We start from the raw sequence: 27,143 nt of genomic DNA, 5'->3' as shown, positions 1-27,143 counted from the left end.
AGAATCTATTATAGTCTGTTCATTTTTTATAATAAATGGCAACAAAAATCTTCAATATTAAAGTAAAACAAAGTATTTTTTTAATATTAAACAGTCACATAGAATGTTTTTCTGTTTGTAAACAAATAATTACAGCTAAATGGAATTCTGGCCGGGGGACCCCGCTGGCGGACACAGTAGCGTCTGTTTTAGGTTACAGAGACATCTTTGTGAATTAATCACCCCCCCCCCCTTTGTGGTTAAAATTACAGATGTAACGAGGCCGACCGATCTTTTTGTTTCTCTCTACCGTATAACTTGTGCTTTTTTTTTATTTTTTTTTTTATTTGATTTACCAATAAGGCAGTATTTTCTATCAAGGACAGAGAAGGACCAGGATAGTGAGACGGCTCTGTCGCTTTAAGGCCAGCGGCTGGCTGATAATGCAGGGAGGGAGCGCGGCGCTGCCGGCCGGCAGCCATTTGCAGAGTGTTTAAGGAAGGTAAGTACTTCATTTTATGTATATTTTTGTATAAAATATATGTATTTTCGGAACATGTGATATCAGCGGCGAGGCCGTTTGGGTCCCTGCGCTGCCCCTTTAAGGGAGGCTTTACAGACGCGGCGATGTAGGTTGCAGAATAAAACCCTGCGCGGGGTGCGGCTCCGGAATTATTTGGGAGGTCAGGTCTGACTAAGCCTAAACCATGACGTTCATTTCTAAAAATAACGAGTCAACCCCCGGCTCCAGATAAAGATTTCAAACTTAAAAAGAACTCCTAGCATACCCCCCAAGAGTCCCTGTTTAAATAGATCAGTCCCTATATGTGCCCTCTGCCCCTCTCTCCTCCCCCGATGCCCCTCTTTCCTCCCCCGATGCCCCTCTTTTCTAGGAGGTCAGAATGTTTGCTGGGTATGAGGGGATCGCAGGAGTTTACAGCCCTAAAAGCCCCGATAATGTGTATAGAAACAGCAGGAAACGGCTTTATAAATTAAACGGGGTAAATAAACCCCATTATTATTATTATTATTATTAATGCTCCATTCTGTTATACAAATACCCCGCGGTAGGGCACAAAGTCACACAAAGTCTTGATAAAGAGCTTCCCTCGGCCACACTTTCACAGTCCCTACCTAATGGGTTGTTTGAAGAATTCTTTGTAAAGCTCAAATTTTAAATACTGTAAGAAAGTAGTAACCAGCCCATCCTACCCCCCCCCCCTTAACATCCACAGTTACCCCTGGGGGAGAAAGAAAAGTTTATTAAAAACAAAAACATATTTGGTGAAAGTGAGAAGCGAGTCGCGCGGGGATTTCCGTTTTGCGTGCGAGGCCATTCGAGGTTCAAAAAACAGAATCTGGAAACGGAAAAATCTGGGTGGGAAAAACAGACCCTCGTTTGTCATAAAGACAGACCCCGCGTGTCATAACATTTGCCGTAAGTTCTGTAAGCGTTACAGTCCGCGGGGGGGGGCGGGGGTGTCGCTGGATATGTTCCAAGCTACAAGCCGTCCGGAAAATACTCGGAATACCGGGAACTGTCCAAAGAAAAAATGCGGTGATTTGGCGGCCTCCCCGTAGAAGAATAAATATTAATAATACGTAATAAACACTCTAAGAAATAGACTTACTTTAGGAAGAAGCTGCAGCTCTGGACCTGCAGCTTCCCTCGTGCTCCAATATTCACCGCTTGAAGCAGCCAATCAAAGGCAGTAAAGCTCCCTTATTGAAAATCAATGGGAGAAGTTTACGAACACGCACCGGGTCTTGTTAATCCCCTTTACGGGGGGGGGTTAAAGGGACCCCTCAGCTATCAGATGCATTAAAGCGCATGTGATGGTCGGAGCGTCACGTTAAGGATGCTTTGGTTTTGTTACCCCACATTCATGCCCACCTGGGTGAGTGAGTGAATGAATGAGTGAATGAATGAGTGAGCGAGCCACGAACCCTACGAGTAACAGCCCCAAATCAGGTCATTCGGTGCCTTCTATTCTAGGGAATAACTCCCATAACACACACCCAAAAAATCATAACCGCGGCCGTCTCGCCCGCATCAGAACATCACGGATTCCCCGGCCGGGTGATTATAAGTTACAGGTAGGAACGCATGTCTCTAACGACTCCGGAACGTCTCACGGGTAATAATCACCACGGCGCCCGAGATAAAAATATATATATTTATGAGAAAACCGTCGGCTTTCGGCTGAGAATTCCGCTCATAGCGCCGCATTTGGCTCCAAACAGGTTAAATTCAGCTTTAGCAGCTCTTTTGAAACAATCTCTGTTTTGTTGCCGGAATTTGTTTGGATGACGGGGGCCGAGTGACTCCCGACGCCGCCGGGGGCCGATAACGGTACCCGGGCCGCTCGGGGACTCAGACTTTCTCCTACGATCACAGCCGGTATTTCTAAAAGGTTTTATAAACACAACCTCGGCGTGATATTCCTCGGCGGGGGGGGGGGGGGTCTGGCACTGGGCACGGGGGTCTCAAAGCCAAGAGTTTAAATACAAAAGTCTGTCTGTAAACCGATACAGCGGCCAATATTTATATAAAAACATTCTGCCAATAACAAAAACTTCACAATACAACGCAAGGGGCTCTGGAACACACGCCATGGGGTATGGAACCCACGCAAGCAGGGGCTCCGGAACATTGGGAAGCCCCCCGGAGCCCCTGAGAAGATTCCAGGCGAGAGCTAGAATACAGAGTATTCTTGTGATACAAACACGCAACTCCCATCACACACAGCACAAGCGGATTAAAGGTGAAGTTCCAGTAACGGAGATCCGGACACGTCGGGCAACAGGTGGGCAGAGGGGGGAGAGAACTAGAGGGGTCCGGACTGAGCTCAGGATCCACAGACACCGTAACCAGCCGTGGGTCTCGTCTTAGATTCAGGAGCCGTATGTCTATCCCGCGCATGGTTAATCCCCTCGCTGTGTTAGAGCGTTAGGGACGGTAACGGCTTCCGGAACTCGTTAAGGAGCAGCTTCTTACTACATATAAAAGTGACAAAAACCGGTTTAAAAACAGCAACCAAAAAAAAGGACATCGATGCCGATCCAGACAGCCCTGCTTGCAATCAGATGGAATCCACAGAACAGGTCGGGCTGTTGGAGGAATTTGGGTGGAGCGGCTCGGCTGGGATCGGCATTCATGGAGTTCTAAGAAATCTCCGGAGCCCTCGAGGCAAATCCGCCTTAATAAATGATCCAAGGATAAAGCTTTTGCAAGAATTCTAGATTTCTTATTACATGAACCCGTACACCATTTATATGCTTTAACAAGAAGGTCGTAGATATGTGGAGCAGCCTCCCAGTAGAAGCGGTCGAGGCTAATACAGCGACACGAGACGTGGCTTCTGAACCTTGATAAATGGGCAGATTAGACGGACCGCTTACTTAATGCGTATTAATTGTTTGTTCCTTTGTTACCATGGCAGCAGAAACCAAATGTCTTTCCCAATCAGATTTAGCCCGGGATGTGATGTCATCGCGCTCAAGTAATTCAATTAAACGGCTCTTGTCCTAATTTTGTTTTTCTTCGTACGACTGCGTGGAGCTTAATGATCGGAGAATTTGTACAGAGATGTAAATTTGTTTCACTCGGATGCGGACCGGCCATCTGGCGAACATCACCGGCACTCACCCCGGTCTGGTACTCACCCCGGTCCGGCACTCACCCCGGTCCGGCACTCACGCGGCTGGAAAAGGAGTCCGGTCCGGCTCGGCTCACAACTCCCAGCCAGGCCGCTCCCCGGTCATTTAAAGGGTCTTTAACGCGCTCCACGCGCTCCCAGCCGACTTCCTGGTTACATCGTTTGTTACATAGTAATAAAAAAAGATATAAATAGCGATCTATAACACAACGATTTTCTGCCGACCTCTAACCAAAGGATCCAGGGTCCCAGTCAGTTTACCAGCGCAGGCCGCTGAAGACGTGTTTGGCGATCCGTGTAATGCCCCCTGTGGGGGTGGGGAGCGGGCAGAAGAGGGCAAAACACAGATACAATCTAGCAACCGGTTACTTGGTCTGTAAGACGCTGCTTGACATCCTGCACCAGCTCATGAAAACAAGTAACCAGATACCTGGGACTTCACTCAATGAGCGGCCCCTGAGACTCAGGAAATATTAACCCTTTAATCATTCATTGTGAAGATTCCCAAACGGCTCTAATACCCTCCCCATGAAAACCGTCACTTGTCATTAGTTAAAGATACGCTTGAGTCACCTGCATTCAAGCAGGGAGCCAAAAGCCACAACTCAGAGTTCGCAGCTATGGTAATCAGCTGCCTTTCCTTTAAATCGCATGAATCGTGCCCTATACATAATTTACATCGCGTTATCTTTTCCTTGGCACAGTCAGCATAATCTATATTAATCTGTAAGGGGAGGCCACAACCAAGATGGCTCCCCGACGACCGGAGGCAAGAACCTGCGCAGCGCACACTAAGAAAGCAGATCTAGAAACCTACGGACGGAATTATTATTATTATTGATTGATATAGCGCCATCGTATTCCACGGCGCTGTATAATTGTCTTAATTACGGAAGTAAATGATGGATACATAATATATATAATTATTATTAGCTTTTATTTATATAGCGCCAACAATTCCCGCAGCGCTTCTCACAGTCCCTACATTCAAAGGATCTGACAGAACTAGGACATTAGGTAACAAGGGCTCGGCTGATAAGCTGACAATCAAGATCAAAGTAAAATCATTTGTCTGTTGCCTCTCTCATATATCGAAAGGCCCAGTTTAACTGGAAACAGTGGAAAAGTCACCTATTTTCAGGAAGCCTGATAAATCCTAATTTATTCTGATTTCTTTCATGAAACCTCTTCTAATGGGAAAAGAAGTTACTTTTAGACACCTTAATGAGCGAAAGTTCTTGCCCATCTTGACTCATGTGCACCTGACACAAAGAGGGTTATTTTGGTGCAAAGTAAAAAAATTAAAAAGGTTTTATTACCGTTGCAGCAGATGGGCCAATTAGCAGGGGAATTCCATAGGTTGCTATGGTGATAAGATGAGTTTCATATTTTTGCACCAGAATTACTTTTTAATCCATAACCCTGATAAACTAAATAAAATGGTGGCCGCGTACATAAAAAAGGGTGGTGGATACAAGAAAGAGTCACCAGGCAGGGGCTGTAGGAAATGTAAACAGTAACTTTAAAAGGAGGATTTGGACTCCACGAATTTTCCAAATCCCTCCAGTTTCTAACCAAAACACACAAAAAAATATGTTTCTTTCTACTTTCTCTGCCTTTTCCTGGACTCATCATCATCATCACGTGACCACAAAAAAAGAAGAGTTTTTTTTTTTTTAAACATCAAAAAAAAGCTTTAAAACAAAAAACAAAAACCTTAGTATTTTAGGAATGTTTATGGATCTCCAGAATTAACTCAGATCGTGAAGTTATTTATTTTCCTTTAAATCCTCCCCAAAAAAAGAGTTAACAGGAGGCACCTCCACACACCCAACAAGTCGCCATGTATGAAATATCTAGACGTCATAAGAAACAATGTTTACAAATAAACGGTAAACATTGTATCCCTAACGTTCCATTCCCCGATACATCGGATGACCTCAGAACCCAGCAGCTCGTAACATTCTACCTCTCCCCACAAACTTGTTTTTAAGCCCCTTTTTCTCTTTGAATTCTGCCCCACGTCTTACCCCAACCCCCTGGGACCTCTCTCAACAAACAGACAGCTCCACATCCCAACTGTTACCATATAAACCTTAAAGGGCAAATCCAATGCCTTTCTGCCCCTCATACCTGCTGATCTGCAACAGGGGCTCCTCTTCTACCCCGCGTATATCTGGACTAACCAGCCCTTCGTGTCTGTAAGTCAGACTTCAGGGGCTGGGTGTGGGTAAGAAGTGTTTCCTACACTCCCTTCTAAATTCTAAATGCCAAGGGATGGGTGTGGGGCAGCGGCTCCCCCTGCTGGATTCACTCAGTATTGCAAGAAAGCCAGCTGTTAACTCTTTCACCACTCTGTGTTCAAGCAAAGGGTTAAATCCTCAGTCCAACATGTTTTAAATTAAAAGATTTGCTGCGTAAAGCATTAGCGATGAATGTAATATAATAGATATATTAAATCACCATAGAAGGAAAAAAAATGCATTTTTGTTTCGTTCTACATACCAACTATTTTATTCTGCGGTGTAGTTGTGCTTATATGCGTGTAATTATATGTATGATAAAAGCATTTGCAAATGTGAAAGTTATGAAAGTCTACCGAGAGGGTGGTGGATAAGTGGAACAGCTTCCAGGTAGAAGTGGTAGAGGGCGACTAGATGGGGCTGATCTCTCTGCCGTCAGATTCTATGTTTATCTACAGAAGATGGCAGACAAAATATTTTATTTTAGGGATTTGAACTCAAACTTTGACTGTACTAGGATCAGATATTCAGGCTGTTTAATGGAACGCACCAACCTGCACCTTCCTCAATGACATGTCATGGTTTTAGCCCCTGCTTGAGTTCAGGTGACTCACTAGGGATTCCATGAGGTCAGTTTTTAAAGTGAAATGACTAATGGGTAGAATGGGCAACAAAATAGCATCTCTGCGATTAATAGATTTCATGGTTAGTCTGCACCTGTCATGCAAATAGAATTTGTGTGCTTGAAAGAGAAGCCATTTACACATATCCGCTAGCCAGATGCTGCATAACTACTATGTGTCCCTGTTTATTTTAGCCAGTCCCTGTTTCCTCCCTGGTGCTCCTCTTTTCTAGGAGCTCAGAATGTTTGCTGGGTATTGGGGTATCACGGGGTTCTGCAAAGCAAAACAAAATGTGCAGTAAGTGTTGTGTTCACAAGGCTCCCTAATAATAAAATTAATTAAAAAAAAGGGGTACAGCCAGTACTTGCGCATTTGTTGTGGGAAAACAGGGGGGGCACAAACTCCTTGAATTGCCATGGTTGCCCTCATAGCCTTACAGCAGGACTGGGTCCAGGTGGCCCCCTTCTGAACCTTGAGGCACATGGCCCAGTTACAGCCATGTTTCGATGTATGTTGTAACTTATGTATCAATAACAGCAATAAATGTTTTTATTGGTTGCTTTTTCGCAAATAAAACACTTTGTTCTTGTTCTAAATGATTCACCCGGTTACATAAGGATTCTCTTATGTCAGGAAATAAAACACCCAGCCTCCAGCGACGTCACCTAAAACACGTGTCGCTCGCTGAAGAATGAAGGTATGAGCACAAGAATGAGCACAGGTAACACAATGCATTGAAATGTACTGTACTGTGGCACTTAATAGGTTAAGCAGTAGCCCGGGGCAATATCCACCCTATTCTCTCCCAAATGGTTAATTTTATGCCTCCTATGACTTGCGTGGGTTAATTAGATGCCTTTTATTTGCTTATTCCAATATTTGCATTTATTGGTTTCTGTATCAGTAAGATGGAAGAAAACACCGCACAGAATCAACAGATGCAAAAAGGGTTTGTCGCCATTTTGTTTCGGTGCCCGGATGTTGAGGGGTGATGGGAGTCGGAGTCACTGGGTGCTGGTGATCTGCACATTCTGTGTTCAGGGCAGTTAACAGGGGCTCAGGGCAATGTCCTAGCTGCGGGCCCTTCCCTGCAGAGTCCCTAATGACATGGGCATCTGGAAATAAAGGACCCCCCATGTCCAGCTGTTATCCACATCCATGCTCCCCTTGGTGGGGCTAGTATTTTGCCTCCATCCAAAATAAAACGTGGACACCCATGCCAACATTCCACAGACTCGTATGGAAAGGGCAATAAAATGTGGCAGTGGGTGACTGGGGTTTCTCAGCAGTGAAAAGTGCCCCACAACTTCACCAAACAACATGTCCCTCAGTGCAAGCTTTTCCTCCAAACAGCTTATCAGTGCCATATTAGCCCCCAAATAGCTTGTCTGTGCCATCTCTATCCCCAAACTGCCTGTCAGTGTCTTCATACAGCTTGTATGTGCCATCTGTGACCCCAAACAGCTTGTCTGTGCCATCTGTGACCCCAAACAGCGTGTCTGTGCCATCTGTGACCCCAAACAGCGTGTCTGTGCCATCTGTGACCCCAAACAGCGTGTCTGTGCCATCTGTTGGGTTGGGATACCCTCATGCCCAGCAACCATTCAGAGCTCCTAGAGGTTTCTCACTTCATGGTGAGAAAATATTACTTTCCACCAATCCCAAATACAGTAATTATCCAGCATGATTCTTCCACTTTTAGCTATACTGGGCAAAGCGTCCCTGTTTAACCCTTTCAGTGCAAGGGCCGTGAGCAATGCATTGTAGAGTCAGGTGAAACGCAAAAAAGTTGAATTTTAATGCCATTCTATGTCGTGGGATATAAGAATGTACAAAAAAACAGAAAATAAATCCATAAACCATAAAAAGTTTTACCGAAAACATAAAATTTCACTATAACACAAAAACCCACTTATTTGCAAAATTTAGCCAGCGGTGTGGGTTTAAAGGAGCAGCAACACAAATTATTTTTATGTAAATATTTTTTTTTATAACAGCGACATACGCTCACTGAATATTTACTTAAATGGGTAATCCGCTGAAGACATTTTGGCATCTGCACCCTCCGAGGAGGTGGGCTATCAGAAGCTAATGTTACTTTTCCATCTAGACCTGGGGGGCATTTCACCATAATTCACAATTAAATTAATTTATGAAAATACTGTCTCCACAATGTATAATTTAGTCGTTCCCGATGTATTGAAGCTCTGAATGGAAATTCAATACTTATTTCTATTTAATGATTTCAAAAGCTTTCCTGTTGCGTTAAAAGAGCTCGTGGGGGGGAGGGGGAGATTTAGAGACATTTGACTTTTGTGACAGTTAGAAACATGTAATTTGACTGCCGTTGAAAAAAAAAACCCTTTGTCTCATTTAGACTCCCGCTGAAAGACTAAAACCTTCCTCTTTTTTTAGCATAATCCAAACTTTTTATGTTACTTTTATAGCTGTTTATGCGCCCGATTAAGGCATTTAAAAGAAGAATCATGTATTTTATTTATAGAGTTTAAAGGGACGGTGTAATGTCCAGCGCAGCCTCACCGACGAAGAATGCATATTGGAATACTTTGTAACATACAGGTCCGAAACATACGAAAGGATTTACTTTCAGGACAAGCTGCAGCTTCAGATCTGCGCAACCCCCCCCCCCCCCAATGCTTGAAGCTGCCAATCAGGTACAGGAAAATGCTCCTATTTATATCAATGGAAGGAATGTGGGAGATCTCGTTAGACCCCCTCGAAATCTCACCCATGCATTTACAAGGGTGCATTCAGCTATCATATGCATTAAGTGCCTTTAATGTCCATTAAATGCCATTTACTGCTCTTTCTTAGACATTATTGGGGCTTTTAGGGCAGTAGAACCCTGCGATCCCTCATACCCAGCAAACACTCCGACCTCCTAGAAAAGAGGGGCATCAGGGGAGGAAAGAGAGGGACACAAGATGCTAAAATGATAAGATATTAAACCAGTACAAGATCCATAAATGCCTCATTGATAATAAATAGTACCTTTTTTAAACTAAATATCTCCAAACAATTATACCCCAATAAGCACGCACTCTCCAATGATTAATGAAGTATTTATGACACGGTGACGGCAAGCTGTCTGTTACAGGATTATTCATAGACTTGGGTACCAGGGGGCTCTTCGTGCCCGTCTTCGGGGGGGAAAAAATCTTCGTGTTCCGCGAATATTCGCCTGTTCCTGTCTTCTCTTCGGGCGAATATTCGTGGACATTCTTCGTGCTCGTTTCATCTGCGTTTTCCCGGTTAAGGGGTTAATACGGGGTTAACGCAGCTCTGGCGCCAGGAGTTTAAATTACGTATGAGCAACTCTATTGGTCGTCAGCAGGGGGCTCCCCTGCTGGCGACCAATAGGGTCGCTCGTACAGACCGTTAAACTCCTGGTGCCGTAACTTACGCGGCACATCCCGCTGGTCTCCCTCCCTGTTCAATTAGTTAAATGTCCGTGGGATGTGCCGGGTAAGTTGCAGCATTAGGGTTTTAAAACCCCAATGCTGTAACTTACCTGCAGATGCCACTGGAAATCCATAGGTTCGCTGTCAGGGGTTACAAAGGCCGTGCGAGTGAGCCTATTGGTTACCTGCAGGGTCTTCCTCTGGCATCAACCAATTGGTTGATGCCAGAGGAGGTCCCTGTAGGCGACCAATAAGCTCATTCGCACTGCCCTGTAACCATGACGGCGAACCTGCGGATTTCCACTTCCGGGAACTGCCGCGAAGACAAGGTAAGTTAGAAGGGGGGGGGGGAATGGTAGACGAAGACGAAGACGATCACGATCACGATCACGAAGATCTTCGTGGTGTGAGTCTTCGTCTTCGCCTACGTTTTACCGCCGCCGTCTTCTCTTCGGCGTGTCTTCGGAACGAACACGAAAACGCACTCTTCATGTTCGTTTCCATGTTCGCCCGAAGACGAATGCACAAGTCTAATTATTCATGCCGAGGTTTTCCAGGCTCCCCATAATCCTGGACGCCATGCCTGTCCATCTAACACTCACCATAGAGCTCAACATTTCTCCCCGACGTATTTTTATTGCATTAACAATCACTCCAAGGTGAGGCATTTATAGAAGTTTGTATAATACGGCAAAGCATTCCGGATCGGGCCGTTCACGCAAGCGTTATATGCATGTTATTGTGTTAGTATGATACACGCACACATGAAACATTTACATACTTCCCAACATTCCAAATACCCCCAAAAAAGGACACATTTGTTTATGGGGGAGTAATTAGAGCTGTGAGCAATTACTATTGGTGGGCTTTCATGCATTTGTTTTGTAACTTTGTGTCCTATTGATATAGCTATTTATATTTGGGAAGTTAGCCATTTAGAATTAGTACAGTCATTTTTATCGGGATATACACGTTTTCACAAGTGGTGTGTGAAAAGAGGGACAGATTTGGAACCTAGTGAGGGTCTATTGAATTGAGTTTGGGTTTGGGTGCTCTACTTTGATAAGGAAAAAGTGCCAAATCGTGGACCATCAAGGGCCATGGTGGACAACAGATATTCTTCTATTTGGAGGTTGCATTCCCTGAAGGGAACTTAAACAAACAAAAAAATATTTTAAAAAATCTCTGGTTGTATTTCATACATAAGACAATGACTTTTATGCTTTTAGAATATTTTAATACAAAATATTTTTTCCTGTGGTGTCCTGATATATGCTGTAATATACTATAAAGGTCTTTGGTTACGCCCAAAATCATTCGCCGGTACTAAATTGATGACAGAGAAATAAATCAATAAATAGTGAAGGAAAATATTTTCTATATTATTTTTTTTTTCTTAATTCTGACTGTCCTGACTTTTTGTGCTCTTGGGGTTTGGGAAACTTGTCAAGCAGTTTTGTGTTTGTCCACTAGAGGGCAGCCTTACACACTCACACATTGATACTTATTATTCTACACGTTCTATATGTTTTTATATACAGATACAGACAGATATAAGAATAACTAAGCAGACAATCATTTGCTACAAAGCATTCCCTTTCTCACAAGCGCTCGCTTGATCTTAACGAAAACACAAGACAAAAGCCCACCCTACAAATAACCCAATCCCCCCTAGGGATTCATTTCAGCTTCATGCGCCTTGTCTGGACTCATCTTCACACTTGGGGAGATCCAAAAATAACAGAAGACACGAGGAATATCCTTTTTTCATATTTATTTGAAATTTTTAGGGTCCAGACATAAAAGCGACCAAGGTATTCACCTAGGGCCCTCTGCTCATAGAGTCTGGGGCCCCACGAGGTTCGCTCCCCGACGGCAGCACCAGAATCCCCGGGATCAGCCTTGTACAATCTGCCCCTATTTACCGTGTGTGGTGGTGGGGGGGTGATTTATTTCTCATTTATAGCATTCTTTGTGAATACAGAAAGACTCTCTTCAATAATCTGCCCAGGGCCGACCACCCTCTTACAGCATCCCTGCCTAGGGGCTACCAGCATCTTAAAGCGCCCACTCCAAGGGCCCTTCGGTGTCATTTTGTTCTGTGAAACAGACAGTCTTAAAGTTTCTTTGTTTTGTATTAAATCTCACATGTGAAAACATCTCAATGATCATTACTAACCGAACACTTAACTGGTTGAGGGCAGCAGCTCTGTGTAGTTCCGCTTTCTGACACACGGTGGCGCTCAGGTCGCGTCTGTCCCGGGAGAGGCGGGACCATGCAGATGAGGCCTCGCGGTGTAGGGGGCGGGTTGTGTCACCTGGGGGCGTGCCCTGTCGCTAATGCTGATGCTCGTGCTGCTGCTGTCCGCGTGCAGTGCGCTGCTACTCCTGCTGCTGCTGCTCCTCCTGCCCGCCAACTGCCGGCTCCCAGGGGCCACACACCTGCTCAGGGCAGTCATGGCCCGTACGGAGAAGCCTTTCTTCAGGATAGCGTGAGTCTGCAGGGGGGGGGTGTCAGCACTGGGCAGTCACTGCAGCTCCCACTATGCCCAGCCAGAATAGGAGGGGGTGGCAGGTACCCCTCACAGCCTTATCAGTAACCGGGCTGCTGCGCCCTGTCTGTAAATCCATTTATTTTATGCATTCTCCTTATATAACACGTCTGATATTCCGTCCAATTCATATTAATTGGGGGATTCTGCATTTTATTGGTTATTGATCTTTTATTAATCCATATATTATTGATCTGACATTCTCTGTCTGTCTGTCTGTCTGTCTGTCTGTCAGTTTACTGCCTCATCTTCCTCATCCCTGAACCATCAATAGTCCTGCTATTTAACCCTTTGGGGCATTTTTTTTGCTCTGTGCCACCACAGAGGGTTAAAGGATCACACAAACTGCCAGGTTGCCGCTGTTAACCGACTTCGACCCGGACAGGGCAGTTTTGGGGGAAAATAATAGGAAAAATGGACAATGCTGTGTTAGCTCGAGAGGAACGGAGTCTGTAGCCCCCATGTAGAAAAAACATGTAAAGTTACGCGTGATTTCGGGAGCTCAGGGGTCTCTTTTTCGGGTGTTACTGTGTTTAGGCGATATGCCCTGGTGAGAAGTAATTGCATTAGCCGGCTTCCTATCGCCCCAAGCCGCAGCCCTCCGTGAATTGCTGCCCAGTAACTGCCTCCGTGATTTACTACATGTTTGTGTCTGATTGGGAGTTGTGGGTACCCGGCGCCGCGTCCTGGTTTTGTCTTTGGAGGGAGACCCAACTGTTTGAATCTTTTGAATAGGCAAGTAAAGAAGATCATTGACATAGAGGTCACGCGGATCTCTTGTCTGCTGATGGAAATCTCTCCATCGCCCATTGTGTGAGAGAGACGGCTGCGCTGGTGACGGCCGATCAGCCCCCGGTGTAAGAGAGAGCGTTCCGGGCGATGCGAGACGGATTGTATGCATGTACATTATGTGCACATACGTGTTTATCATATATCAGGGATGTGATCGCTCGGTGACCCTCATGACGCCCAGCGAGAGACCGTCGGGTCGAGACCGTCGGGTCAGATGGACTGTCGTGTCTGCGTTGCCAGGGCGACGCGCGTGAATCTGCCGTGACGGAGACTGTAATTAATGTGGACGTTTTCTGTAACGTTTCATTTAAATGCGTGACGCCGGCCTCTGCGGTGACTCGGGCTGTTTTGGTGATTACATTGTTTGTGACATACAGTCATTGGTTTGTTGTGACACGGCTCACACACGTAAACAGACGGCGCATCCTGTGACACGTTACGTGCCAGTCATGTTTTTGGCATGAAATACCGAACATGACTCCGATTTTGGTATTAGAACACGCATGATCACTTTATGCATCAAACAGTGAATTGTGGATGATTATTAGAGCAACAAATCCCCCCCTCCTCCCCGGGATGGAGAATATTAGTGATGTTGGTAGTCTTTACAAAAGGTAGCTCTACCCTAAACGAAACAGCCTTCCAGCAGAAGTGGTAGAGGGTAATACAGTGAGGGTATTAAACATGCATGGGATAGACATACGGCCCCTGAATCTAAGACGAGACCAGCGACTGATTAAGGTTTGATTCTTTACAGCGGGAGAAACGGGCGACTAGACGGGGGCCGGATGGGGCCGATCTGCCGGCAGGCTCTGTGTTTCTAACACAGGGGGTGTAAGGGGTTAACCCTTGGCCCCTTTTTATTGGAAATTAGCTAAACGAACCCCAAATAATCTCTTGTTTATTCCCTCGTTTGTAGAGAAGTTTGCAAAACATCATAAAACAATTCTACGGTTATTTTTGGTGATGACACCAAACGGCGGCAGTTTTACTGCTTTTATTTTTATCTCGTACCCTGAGTCCTGCGCCAGTTGCAGATTACTAAAGATACAAACTGAACAGAAAGAGAGAAATAAACGCAAGAAGCCTGATAGAAACGTAGATACTTTGTTACAACATCCTAAAAAAGAGACAAAAACAGGACCCCCCGCACTGTATACAATAATATAATCCCCCAGCTGACACTTTATGGCAATGCTAATAAAGTCCGTTCCGCCATACACTTTCTGGGATTTTCTGTCCTCCTGGGTGATTGAGACAGAGCCATTCTATTGTTTTTCCTACAAATGGCTGATATGCAGCTGTCTGAAACCATTATATAATTGGGCAAAAACTACAACTGGGGTAAAAAAAACGATCCTTTCCCTTTAAGATATCGGTAGCTCTCCGTCTCCTTCCAAACATTCCAGACCGTTTAACGCTTTGCAGCCCCTTTAATCCGATAATCCCATAGATCTGATAGTCGCATCCTTAACCCTTTAGATGCCCGTCCAAGGTGATATCTGATGCGATGCTGTTACCGTCACAGACACTGGGGGGGGTTGCCGTGAATAAACCTTCTTAGTGTGTAGAGAGGAGGTGATAAAATATGACAGAAAACCGCTGCTGATGTGAAGACTCCGGGGTTTTAACACTTTTAACATCTTTCCCGTCACCAAGCGCTGCCGTTCTGCCCACTTAACAAAAAAAAAAATCTGAATATATTTAGAAACTTAATCCACGTCATTGGCAACACAAAAGGATCATACGATACCCGTGCTTTTCCAGTACATATATATATATATATATGTATGTGTATATATATGTATATATATATATGTACTGGCAAAGCACGGGAATCGTATGATCCTTTTGTGTTAATGATGAGTAGGGAGAGAAAAGGAAGTGCGCGGCAGAGAAATGGCTTAAAGAAAAATGAAAGTGCTAAATCATTGTGACTTTAATCTTTATATATTTTTATTGCGCACTTTATGACTCTGCCCTGACTAGCAGGAGATGGAATGTTTTATGAATGCCTCCAAGCTTAAAATTATCTTCTGTAACCCCCCGGGGTATTTGCTGCATGCATCAGAGTAATCATAGCCCAGCTAGACATACGCGCTAATTTGTTATCATACTGCTTAGCGGTAATCCACAGAATGCCTCAGTCACAGTGCCATCCAGCCGGACTCTCTGACTAATAAAAGTCTATGGAGGAACGGACTTCATTAGCATCGCCATAAAGCATCAGCTCAGTGTTTGAACAGGGAAAGTCACCAAAAATATGACATGACTGACAGAAACGGCAGCTTCGGGTCTGCAGATAAAGGGAGTTTATTGGGAGAAAATGAGGAAAAAAAACAGGTTTTTGTCAATAACAACCTACAATACTGTATACAGTGCTGGGGGTTCATACTACGCTACAGTCCATACCCTTATAGCACGGAAGGGGTTAAAATGTACTGATATATAGTCCGTTTCAGTGGGAAGAAGGGTAGTTTACAGGGTAGGTAACTGACATCAAGCAGTCTTCATATGTTGAAAATCTGGCAGATAAGGACTTCCTGCACCCCAGGCCCGTAATTAACAATTTTTAGTTACAGCACATTCTATACGTTCCACGATGTAGGACGCCGTCCGTTCCTCCTGTTTGGCAGCCGAGGGTTCCAAACCTGAAACGTAGAAATGAATTTCCGTTCCTCCCGATACGAGAAGCGCAGGTAACGCCGTCCGAGCGCCCGGACGCTGAAAGGTTGTCGGAGGGGTGCGGATGCGTCATAAATATGTCAGCTTATATACCGCGTTCCTTGAAGGGACAGTTTAAAGTCCTCGGCAGCCGAGACAAGCACATCTTTTTCTATATCTAAATTCTTCAAAAACAGGAAGAAACGAAAACACTCGAGGTGGAAGCTGCAGCCCTGCCTCTGCAGCTGCCCTCCCGCATGTACAGGATCCCACCCAATGCATTTGGAAAAGGATACGACAGGGATTTAAAGGGACCTTGGCTATCATACGCATTAAAGCCCCCTGGAGTGTCAGTTTAAGGTCTGTGTCCCCAAAGCCTGGAGCCTCATCTGCTTAACGGGATGTTTCAGGGGAGATTTTTGCCAAAAATAAACCAAGACGTCTTCTCTTCAACCTCACGCTGGATAACAAAACGGTGTTAAATGCTTTTCTCTTCAAAAATGGTTTCAGGGTCACTAGGCTATATCTTTAATGAGAGGGTGGCTCCTGAATCTAAGAGGAGACCAACGGCTGATTAAGGTCATTAAGGATTAATTCAGGACTAGTATAGATCGCTGGGGCTTCAGGTGGGGCTCCATCTCACACTCAGTTTGCCAGCCACCTCTGCGCATGTACACTGAGCTGACACAAAGCCCGCCGGACCCTTTGCACAAGCACTTGTTACCAAAGCAGGGGAGGCACACGAGACATTAGAGTAAATAATATACGAGCCGACAACCAGCGATCCCCGCGTTCGGTGAAGTTCCTCCCGAAACCCCCGGCGTCAGCTGATCGCCTGTTATTTTCACAGAAATTCTGCCGAATTTCTCAGTCCGCCGCCGAGCGTAACTGTGCAGGAAACTTACAGACTGTCTAAATATTAACAGTTCTGTAGTCATTTGCCCGATGACATCATCCACCTTGTGTGCTTAGAACATATTTACCAGCAAGCGATGGATCTCAGGGGCCAACGTGGTTCCTCCTTTTGGAAACATTTATTTTTATCATATGACTGGTGCAGAAGTCGGGATAATGGGACGTAGGAGGCAACTACGTTTATTTGTTAAAACCAGCAGTAATCAGCAACTTAATAGTAGGGGAGAGATGGTGGGGAGGAATAATTAATCCTGTCTGCTCCTGTTGTAGACACACAAATTGTTTATATGTATATATCAGACTTGTGCTGATTTGCTTTGTTTTTGGTCCATTCGTTTTCGGACAGCAAATTTTTGTTTCCTGCCCTATTGGTTCGGACGAAATTTGGAATGGTCTGGCCTCTTCATTCCTCCAATCGGAGGAGAGGGTTGCAGTAAGGCTCCACCCTGTTGCGGAGGAATCATTTCTTCACTTCTCTTCCTCTGCGGAGCCGTCTGCATTATTCTGGCCTTTTGGAGTTCTTCCTGAAAAGGGTGGAGCCACAGCGCACCTCATGGGGACAGCTTCTCCCCTATTCCTCCAATCGGCTGAGAGGGTGTGCACAGAGGCTCCGCCCCTGTCAGATAACGCAGTAGAGAGCAGGGAAGAATATATATATTTTTTGGTGTATTCATAATAAAAAGATTGTTTTAGGATTGTATCTGTGCAGGAAGGGACCCGTTTGGTCCTTGCGGTGCGGCTGGTAATATAATCACAAGTTTCATTGGGGGAATCACAAAATCTAAGGAAATGATGTAATAAAGGCAGCCCATTGGTCCACAGGAAGTACAAATGGAGCCCGTTGCGCAGGTGCAAACAATTTAAGGATGTGCTTTTTTTAGCCTGTCATCAGATCCCAAACAGAGTATCCCAGACATGCGCCGGGGGTGCAACAGGTGGATCTATCCGCAGAAAACGGACGTCCTTGTTAGAACAATGCGGAATTTATATTTTCTGGGTTTTTTTTCCCCTTTTTCCCCGAGTCAGATGATCAGATTCTGTTGAGATTACTTAAAAAACAAAATCACGTGGCGTGTGACGGAGGGAGAGCAGAGCATCATAGCCGAGGTTTTATGGAAAGAAAAACACTTTTGTTTGTTGACCTATTTTGTATACAAAATAAATTATTGTGTATTAGTTACAAGGATCCAGGAACGTTCCATGGGAATTTATCACGGGGGTGACCAGACCCTTTGATTTTAATCTAGAACAGTGTATAATATATGAGGTTGTGTTCCAGTTTGGACACTTATAGAATGTTTGGGAGATGATGCCCTCCAATGCCCTGTACAGTCCCACCAATAAAGAAACCTAGATACTGCCGGCAGATCGGCCCCATCCGGCCCCCGTCTAGTCGCCCGTTTCTCCTGCTGTAAAGACTCAAACCTTAATCGGTCGTTGGTCTCGTCTTAGATTCAGGAGCCGTATGCTGATCCCGCGCATGTAAGTGTTTTGTGTCTTGGCAGGTAGACCGGATATTTATCTTTTAAGTCTGTCTATTTCTGTTGTTGCGAAATCTTGTAAAATTGTTGCAACTGTTCTCGATAAAGCCAACTCGCCATTATCATGCCAGCCCGTTGTAACCATCGAATCCCGCGATATAATCTCTCCGCTTCCGCTTTTATTATGTCTGCAGGGGCTGAACCCACAAGGTAGATCACACTGGCATTAGCAATAAAAAATTATTTAATAAGTGGCTGTGGAACCCTCCCTGTCCGTAGGATAAGACACAGAGAGGAAAAGCGATTATACGTCCAGCGGGAAATGTTAATCTCCTTATATTTTCTTTGCTGGTTTGTAGATGGATTCTTATGAGGTCATCGTTACCCAACCGAGCAAAACAGTCGCAACGTGATAAGATTACTATGGTTTAAAACTCAAAGAAAATATACAATATTTTATTATTTATATTCTTTTACTGAACACAAAATACATGAATTTCCCCAACTAATGAATATACAGGGTAGCTATTCATGGCAGATACAGATAGTCTCAGTGATAGAAGGACACTTGGAGGGTATGAGGTTGTTTAAAAAGGACACATTTTATTCAAAAGAAGGGGTTTCTGGTTTTATAGACCTAAAATAATAAGGGGTTAAACCCGCGGCCTGATGCTCGATAGATTAACGGCCCCGAAGCTAATCTTCTTTCTCCTCTCTGCAAGGTCACTGGGTGGGAATGAGAACATTCTGCCTGTTGTGGAGATTACACTTATTTATGTTTTGGCTTCTGAAACTTCATTAGCCCCCTCTCTGCAGACCACTTGGCTGTGGAGAGTTTTTCTAATCATATCTACTAACAGCCCTGGTTTTCACAGGACAGTCCTGATTTTCAGGCACAGTCCCATCTTTGCATGGGCCAACGCTCTGCAGCTAAACCCTGCGAAGTGGCTGTTCCAGTGAGGCCACGCCTCCAGGCCCACACACTTTTGGCATTTACCCTGCACCTCCCCACCTTTTTGTCACGACCCCCAATACACCTAATATATTTAGGGGGGTTTGTTTACAACATAATCTCGTTTTGTTGTAATTTTTCTAGTTTTAACAACAATGGAGTATTGGTATAAGGATTGATTCTGGTGGTTTTGTTACTATAGCAACCAATAGAATGATCATGCCAAATGGTACTTTTCATTGGTTTCTTGGATGATGAGGTCCCTTTTTAACCTTTTTCACTTTTTATACCTACACCCCACACTCACCCACTCATTCACTCCCATATACACACACACACACTCACCCACTCACTCCCATACACACACTCATTCCCATAGACACACTCCCTCCCTCCCATACACACTCACTCCCTCCCTCCCTCCCATACACACTCACTCCCTCCCTCCCATACACACTCACTCCCATACACACTCACTCCCTCCCTCCCTCCCATACACACTCACTCACTCCCTCCCTCCCTCCCATACACACTCACTCACTCCCTCCCTCCCTCCCTCCCATACACACTCACTCCCTCCCTCCCTCCCTCCCTCCCATACACACTCACTCCCTCCCTCCCTCCCTCCCTCCCATACACACTCACTCCCTCCTTCCCTCCCTCCCATACACACTCACTCCCTCACTCCCTCCCTCCCTCCCATACACACTCACTCCCTCCCTCCCTCCCTCCCATACACACTCACTCCCTCCCTCCCTCCCATACACACTCACTCCCTCCCTCCCTCCCTCCCATACACACTCCCTCCCTCCCTCCCATACACACTCCCTCCCTCCCTCCCATACACACTCCCTCCCTCCCTCCCATACACACTCACTCCCTCCCTCCCTCCCTCCCATACACACTCACTCCCTCCCTCCCTCCCTCCCATACACACTCACTCCCTCCCTCCCATACACACTCACTCCCTCCCTCCCATACACACTCACTCCCTCTCTCCCATACACACAAACACACACGTCCTATCTCTGTGCCAGAGTGTTGCATTGTAAATAAAAACAGCAATTTCTTCTAACTATTTATTTATAAATAAAAGGCAATAATAATAATAAATAGAGTTTGGATGATGCAACGTAGACGGATCTGTATCCCGATTATAAAAAGAAGCTGTCAGTGTGAAAGTGTAAAGAATTTGTACTTTCACCCCAGAAACAATCAAACAGCTAAGGCGAGCCACGTGGCATGCGCGACCAGATATTCAGTGCAGCCGGTTCTTCTATAGAACGTTTAATAATTGGCCAACGTTCTGTATCCTGAGTATTGCGCAATAACCCGTTGCTACATTTGGAAACAAAATGCTTTCAATCGCATGGACAGAAGAAACAATAATATCGGCGCGTTCCAAACATAACCATTCTAATGATTAAAGGGACTCGGCACTTAAGTCGCGCATGCATTTTCCTAATGGAACTCTGATTTAATCAGGAGAGATTTAAAGGGCCGGGATTCTGTGTCTCTGTTGGATAAATATGTAAAGTATGACATTTGAACGATCGGCTTTTTATCCCGGCTATAAGGTTCATAAAAGGGGATGCCACAAAAATATTATTATACTGTATTATAGTAGTAGTAATATTAATAATTGTAATAATATTAACTAATAATAATATTTTTCTAATTACTTCCCTTGTTTCTTTTTCTTAGAACAATATATTGTCTAACTGTTCCTGTAACTGGTGCAGGACTCAGAGGAGGTTGCTTTACATTGCTTGTCATTAATGCCTTTAGAATAACGGCCTTGGTATTAACCACAGGAAACATAGCCACAAAGATAGCCCGATTCCACTAACCCTTGTGTGCCCCCGGCACTGCCGATACGAAACTTCACTGCCTTTTGGCTGCCTGAGCGCCATGGGTGTTGTGTATACGTGGAATGGGATAGTTGGGATCACTATCTGTAGTAGGAGTTGCCCCAGTGGGGGCATTTGGGAAGCCATGAGAAAGGAGATTACATGAGCTGTCAGTCGTCTGGCGCATGCAGATAACCTTTAAATCGTCACAGGCCGTCCTCTGACACCCCCCCCCTCCCAAAAGACAAAAAACACAGAGAGCCTGTGTCTTAATGACTCAGTGTTATGGGGCAGATGACTAAATGGCTGAAGGGCTCACATTTTTTAGGGAAATTATTAATCACCAAAAGGAATATCAACAAACAAAGGAAAGTGCCCAGAACATGCGCGGTTTGTATTTTTATTATTCTAATAATATTTTTTACTTCTTCAGGGTATTTTCTGTCACCCGACTTCCAGTAAAGAGATATCGGCCGTTAATCGTCACCTTCAACCGCAATTTCAAACAACGCACCGGCTCAGTCGTTTTATTATTACTCTTTATTTATTAAGCGCTAACATATTCCGTGGCGCTGCTTACACATCCAGATAAAGCAGGACTGGAGGATCCAAGCCATAAGCCGCCATCCAGCCTTATGGATTTCTTTCGTGATTAAGGGAATACAGAGGCAGAACATGCAGTAAATGCCCCGGCATCGGCTCATCGCGGCCCCCGTAGGAATGCCTCCCCCGGGGTAGTTGCTCTCGGCCGGGTATCCCGCTGCTGGGAGTTAAGATGAAACGTTAATTGAAATTTGATGTTAATTATATCATAGAAGCAGGCGAGGGCTCGAGAACCCCACAGCTGTGGTTACCACGGCGGGTAGATCGCCTCCTGTGGGTAATAACAGCAGAATGGCCCTCACCGAATGTTAACCCTCCAGCTGCCAGACTATTACAGATGTAGCAATTCAGATCTGCAACTCCCATTACAGCTCCCAGCCAGATACCGCCTGCATGGCTGAGCATTATAGGAGCCCCCGCTGAGCAAGGGCCAAAGAGTAATGTGTTGGCCACCAGTATGCAGCTAGTGGCCCAGAGGTTAAAACACTATCTAAGCAGACCTGACACTGTAGATAAGAATAGATCGGGAACATTTTCCGGCCGCTTTGGGGGTTATTTCCATTCATTGAAATGAATTAATTCTATCTATTGAATGTTTAATCAGAATTTTATTGTTCAGGATAGTGTGGCAAAATCGTGACTGTCCCACTCAAAGCGGGGCAGTTGGGAGGCATGCAGTGTGGATTTATGTGCAGTTTTTAACCACAGCATGCTCTTGTATGTATACCCCCGGCCCGCTCATTGTAAAGGTCCAACCATGGGATTAGACAGGTTTCCTACAGTCGGGGGTTAAATGTTTTAAATGCCCCTTGTCCAGCATCCTAATGGTTAACAGGAAGCTAGTCACACAAATAGTTTTTTTTTTCTGTTAAACCGCTGCGCATGATTCCAGAATCGGGCACGTTGTGAACTATTTTGTGGGAAAGGGACGGCCGGCTTCGGTCAAACAATTGAACAATCCCTTATGTGATAAATCACAATGAAGCATTGAAGCTAAATCCCCCCCCCCCCATCACTTCTCCTTCACCCCCTGGAGAATTCAAGAATAACAAATATGAAACCCATAGACCAGAATTATTTAGCGTCGAGTCTTTAAAGATATCCCTTCCAGATGGGAAGAGGTGTGATAGTTCTCAATTTGCTATGTGGTAGATAAATGGAACAGCCTCCCAGCAGAAGTGGTAGAGGCTAATACAGTGAGGGTATTAAACATGCGTGGGATCGGCATACGGCTCCTGAATCTAAGACGAGACCAACCACTGATTAAGGTTTGAGTCTTTACAGCAGGAGATGTGGGGGGGTTGGGTCTTAAAATCCCTGTCTCTTTAAAAATTGATTTACTTGGAATTTAAAATATGAAGCTATTTCCTGCTGTTTCTATACACATTATCGGGGCTTTTAGGGCTGTAGAACCCCGCGATCCCCTCATACCCAGCAAACATTCTGACCTCCTAGAAAAGAGGGGCATCAGGGGAGGAAAGAGAGACTGGCCAAACTAAACAGGGACACTTGGGTGGTATGACTGAAAATGTTCTGTTTAAACTGATTATACGTTTTTTAGAAGCTGTTTTGTTTCTCTGTTGCTAATGACCTTCTTTCCGCGTTGCAGTTACAGTCTGTACACGCGGACCAAGCTGGGCTACCTATTCTACAAACGGCAACTGAAGAAGGCCAGAGAGCGGTATCCTCACGGTCACTCGTCCACGCAGGCCATCGTCTTCAGCGGTGAGTGGCTGCATGCGCTGACCGGTCGCTGTCCCCGCGCATGGCATGCACTTCTGCACGTGGAGCCGAGGAACAGGGTTATTCTTATTCTTCCTGCTATAGAGAGAAGACGCGGGGGGTCCTCGGAGGCTCCAGATGTCTTCAGTAGCCGACAGGTGCTTCCCCTGGAAGTGTATGAGCTCAGAGTACACCGACGGCACTATGTCAGGGTCATGGAAATGTAATAACCCCCAGCGCTGTATACAGTAATATAACCCCCCAGTGCTGTATACAGTAATATAACCCCCCAGTGCTGTATACAGTAATATAACCCCCAGCGCTGTATACAGTAATATAACCCCCCAGTGCTGTATACAGTAATATAACCCCCAGCGCTGTATACAGTAATATAACCCCCCAGTGCTGTATACAGTAATATAACCCCCAGCGCTGTATACAGTAATATAACCCCCCAGCGCTGTATACAGTAATATAACCCCCAGCGCTGTACAGTAATATAACCCCCCCAGTGCTGTATACAGTAATATAACCCCCCAGTGCTGTATACAGTAATATAACCCCCAGCGCTGTATACAGTAATATAACCCCCCCAGTGCTGTATACAGTAATATAACCCCCCAGTGCTGTATACAGTAATATAACCCCCAGCGCTGTATACAGTAATATAACCCCCCAGCGCTGTATACAGTAATAACCCCCAGCGCTGTATACAGTAATATAACCCCCCAGTGCTGTATACAGTAATAACCCCCAGTGCTGTATACAGTAATATAACCCCCCAGTGCTGTATACAGTAATAACCCCCAGTGCTGTATACAGTAATAACCCCCAGCGCTGTATACAGTAATATAACCCCCCCAGCGCTGTATACAGTAATATAACCCCCAGCGCTGTATACAGTAATATAACCCCCAGCGCTGTATACAGTAATATAACCCCCAGCGCTGTATACAGTAATATAACCCCCAGCGCTGTATTCAGTAATATAACCCCCAGCGCTGTATACAGTAATATAACCCCCCAGCGCTGTATACAGTAATAACCCCCAGCGCTGTATACAGTAATATAACCCCCCAGTGCTGTATACAGTAATATAACCCCCAGCGCTGTATACAGTAATATAACCCCCAGCGCTGTATACAGTAATAACCCCCAGTGGGTAGACTCGCACGTTTGTGGCTTTTTGGGGCTGTATTGCAGGCGCCGGTTACGTTGTTAATACTCTGTTTTTGCTGCAGCTTGTAAAGCTCTTAATCTCTTGTTAGACCTGTTTGGTTCGGGGAGAAGTTTTAAATCACAAGACATGCAAATAATTACTTCTACGGTAACCATGACTTTTGATTAAACCGCAATCAATTTGGAAACATCGAAGAGCAAGAGATCCAAAGGGAGGGGAAAGCCCCGCCGGGTGAAATACTAACGAGTTTTCAGCACTTTGCAAGTTTACTTAAGATAGCGTCTTTTTTTCCAGCTACTTCCTTCTCAATCACCTTTTGTTCAGTGTGGAATGCGCTGAATCACCGGGAGAGACGGGGGGGGGGGGTGAAATGCGCTGGATCACCGGGAAAGGGGGGGGGTGAAATGCACTGGATCACCGGGAAAGGGGGGGGTGAAATGCACTGGATCACCGGGAAAGGCAGGGGGGGTGGAGGAATGCGCTGGATCATTCTGTTCTCAGGAGCTGCATGATTATTCCTCCCCATTAAGTTATTTCTCCCCTGATTAATTCAGGCTGCCTGCAAGATATTTCAGGACAGGACATTGATAGGGACAGGACCCCCGCACCGAACATCTGCCAGCTGGCGTTATATCTGGACACTAACTCTGTGCTGTGTTATTTTGTGTCTGTATTTCAGGGGTTAAAGTGGTGCCCATTCCTGTGCTGTCCGATAACTACAGTTACCTGGTTATTGACACGGCGTCCAACGCGGCCGTAGCCGTCGATCCGTCCGATCCTGTCGCGGTTCAGGTGAGATCGTCCGCCTTACCCCGCGTGTCCGGGCTGCGCTTACCGTGTGTGCTTAGCAATAGAGGCGTGATAAAAACATACCCACAAGGCACTGGGGGACGTACCGTGTGTCCAATGGCTAAGGTTTGAGTCTTTACAGCAGGCTATTTCCTTAAGAGACGCAGTTTAGATCTGAAGGCGCCAAGGAGGTCTCAGAATGCAGAAAAAGGGAAAAAAATAATAATTTCTAGAAAACTTTATTTTTTTTAAAGCAAAGAGGAAATATGGTGCATAATTGACAAAATAGAGAGCTAACAGCTTTCTTCTGACGATATCGGGAGTCCCGGAAACTGAATTATTCATAAGCGGAAGCTTCAGTGCGGTCTGAATGGGCAGCAGATGTGGATCATCACTAATTGCCCCAAAAAATTGTATTTAATAAAAATAAAGAAAAAATAATTATTCTTATTAGTAGTATTATTAGTGTTATTAGTAGTAGTTAATAGGCAGTTGCAATAATCCAGATGGGAAATCACAGGGGCAGATTTCTATATTAACTAATATTATTATTATTATTATTATTATTATAGTTTTTAGCCCCTAACTGTAACGCTGCTCCATATCGCCCTCCGATTTTAGCATCTTCCCTGCTCCGGGGGATTATGGAGTTACGTCGGTCCATTTTTTCTTGACTTGCATCGATGTTCCTGCTCCGTAGTACCAGATTCACATGAAACGGGTAATCGGACCAAATAAATTCATGAACAGATTGCTGCAAAGTGATATTAAAGTTACCAAAAGTCACAATAACTTGGAGAATATAGAATTTAGATAAAAGTCCCGAGAATCCGGTGATCTCGGTATAAGAGATAATCCGCGTTTTTTAGCGTGACGCGGTTGGATACCTGGGGGATATTATCCCGAGCTCCGCGCTCTCCCCGCTGCCCCATCGAACGCCCCGGGGTTTGGGTACCTTCTGCGCGTCGGCTTTGGGAACGGATCCCAGAACGGATCTCGCTAAAATATCTGTTTTTAATCCCAGTCTTTAGCGTTTCGGGAAACAATAGAGTTCAAAGCTCAGAGCTCGGAAAATCTCACGCAGCGGCGAGGAGAAAAGGGAAAGCGAGCGGCTCCCGCTGACAAAAATCCTGTTTGCTTTGGCCGATGCATTTAACCCTTTGGGCACATAAGATTCCCCCATAGGGCCGACGCGGACAACTATTAGCGCTTCAGCCATCGCCTAGACTGCAATTCCCGCGATCTGTAATAAGTATAGCCACACAATGCCACATGTATGTTACATGTAAAATAGTAAGGGTTAATATCACTTTAAAGAGACGCCCTCGTGTTCCAGGCTGCCCTTTTTAGTAGAAGCTGCAGCCCCAGAGCTCCGCAGCCCAATGATTTTTGTTGGCAACACTCGCTGAGCCAACGCAGAAATGACCGGCGGTAGAATGCAATTAGTTTGGGGGGGGGGGGTTGGCAGAACCCCTCCGTGCATTTATAAAAGGGACACGGTGGAAATTTAAAGGGGCCTCTCGGCGGTCATGCGCAGTAAAATGTCCCTTTAAATAGCCGCAGGTTTCATAGTGAGAGCTGCAGGAGGCCATTGACTCTCCTGAGTGTTGTAACCCCATTGGTTGATGCCCCCCGGGACCCTCCGTAATTGCGGGCGAATGAGGAAGTGGTGACATTCGATCGGATCCCCCCAGTTTCCGGTCCTCTGATCTCCGTT

General features: G+C 45.3%; 1 protein-coding gene across 1 annotated transcript in view; it reads left to right on the top strand.

Moving 5' to 3' along the window:
* The window catches only part of PNKD (PNKD metallo-beta-lactamase domain containing), a 49,972-nt gene that overhangs the window by 12,485 nt on the left and 10,344 nt on the right, over positions 1-27,143 (top strand). The window contains exons 2-3 of the mRNA XM_089499512.1: positions 23,345-23,460; positions 25,317-25,429. Coding sequence (XP_089355638.1) covers positions 23,345-23,460; positions 25,317-25,429 — 229 coding nt within the window. The remainder of the gene's footprint in view (positions 1-23,344; positions 23,461-25,316; positions 25,430-27,143) is intronic.

Source organism: Sceloporus occidentalis, unplaced genomic scaffold, assembly GCF_023333645.1.
Source record: "Sceloporus occidentalis isolate IW3139 unplaced genomic scaffold, rSceOcc1.0.p SCAF_136, whole genome shotgun sequence".
Taxonomy (NCBI): domain Eukaryota; kingdom Metazoa; phylum Chordata; class Lepidosauria; order Squamata; family Phrynosomatidae; genus Sceloporus; species Sceloporus occidentalis.
The sequence above is the reverse complement of the archived record's forward strand: the minus strand, read 5'-3'. Positions and strand labels throughout refer to the sequence as shown.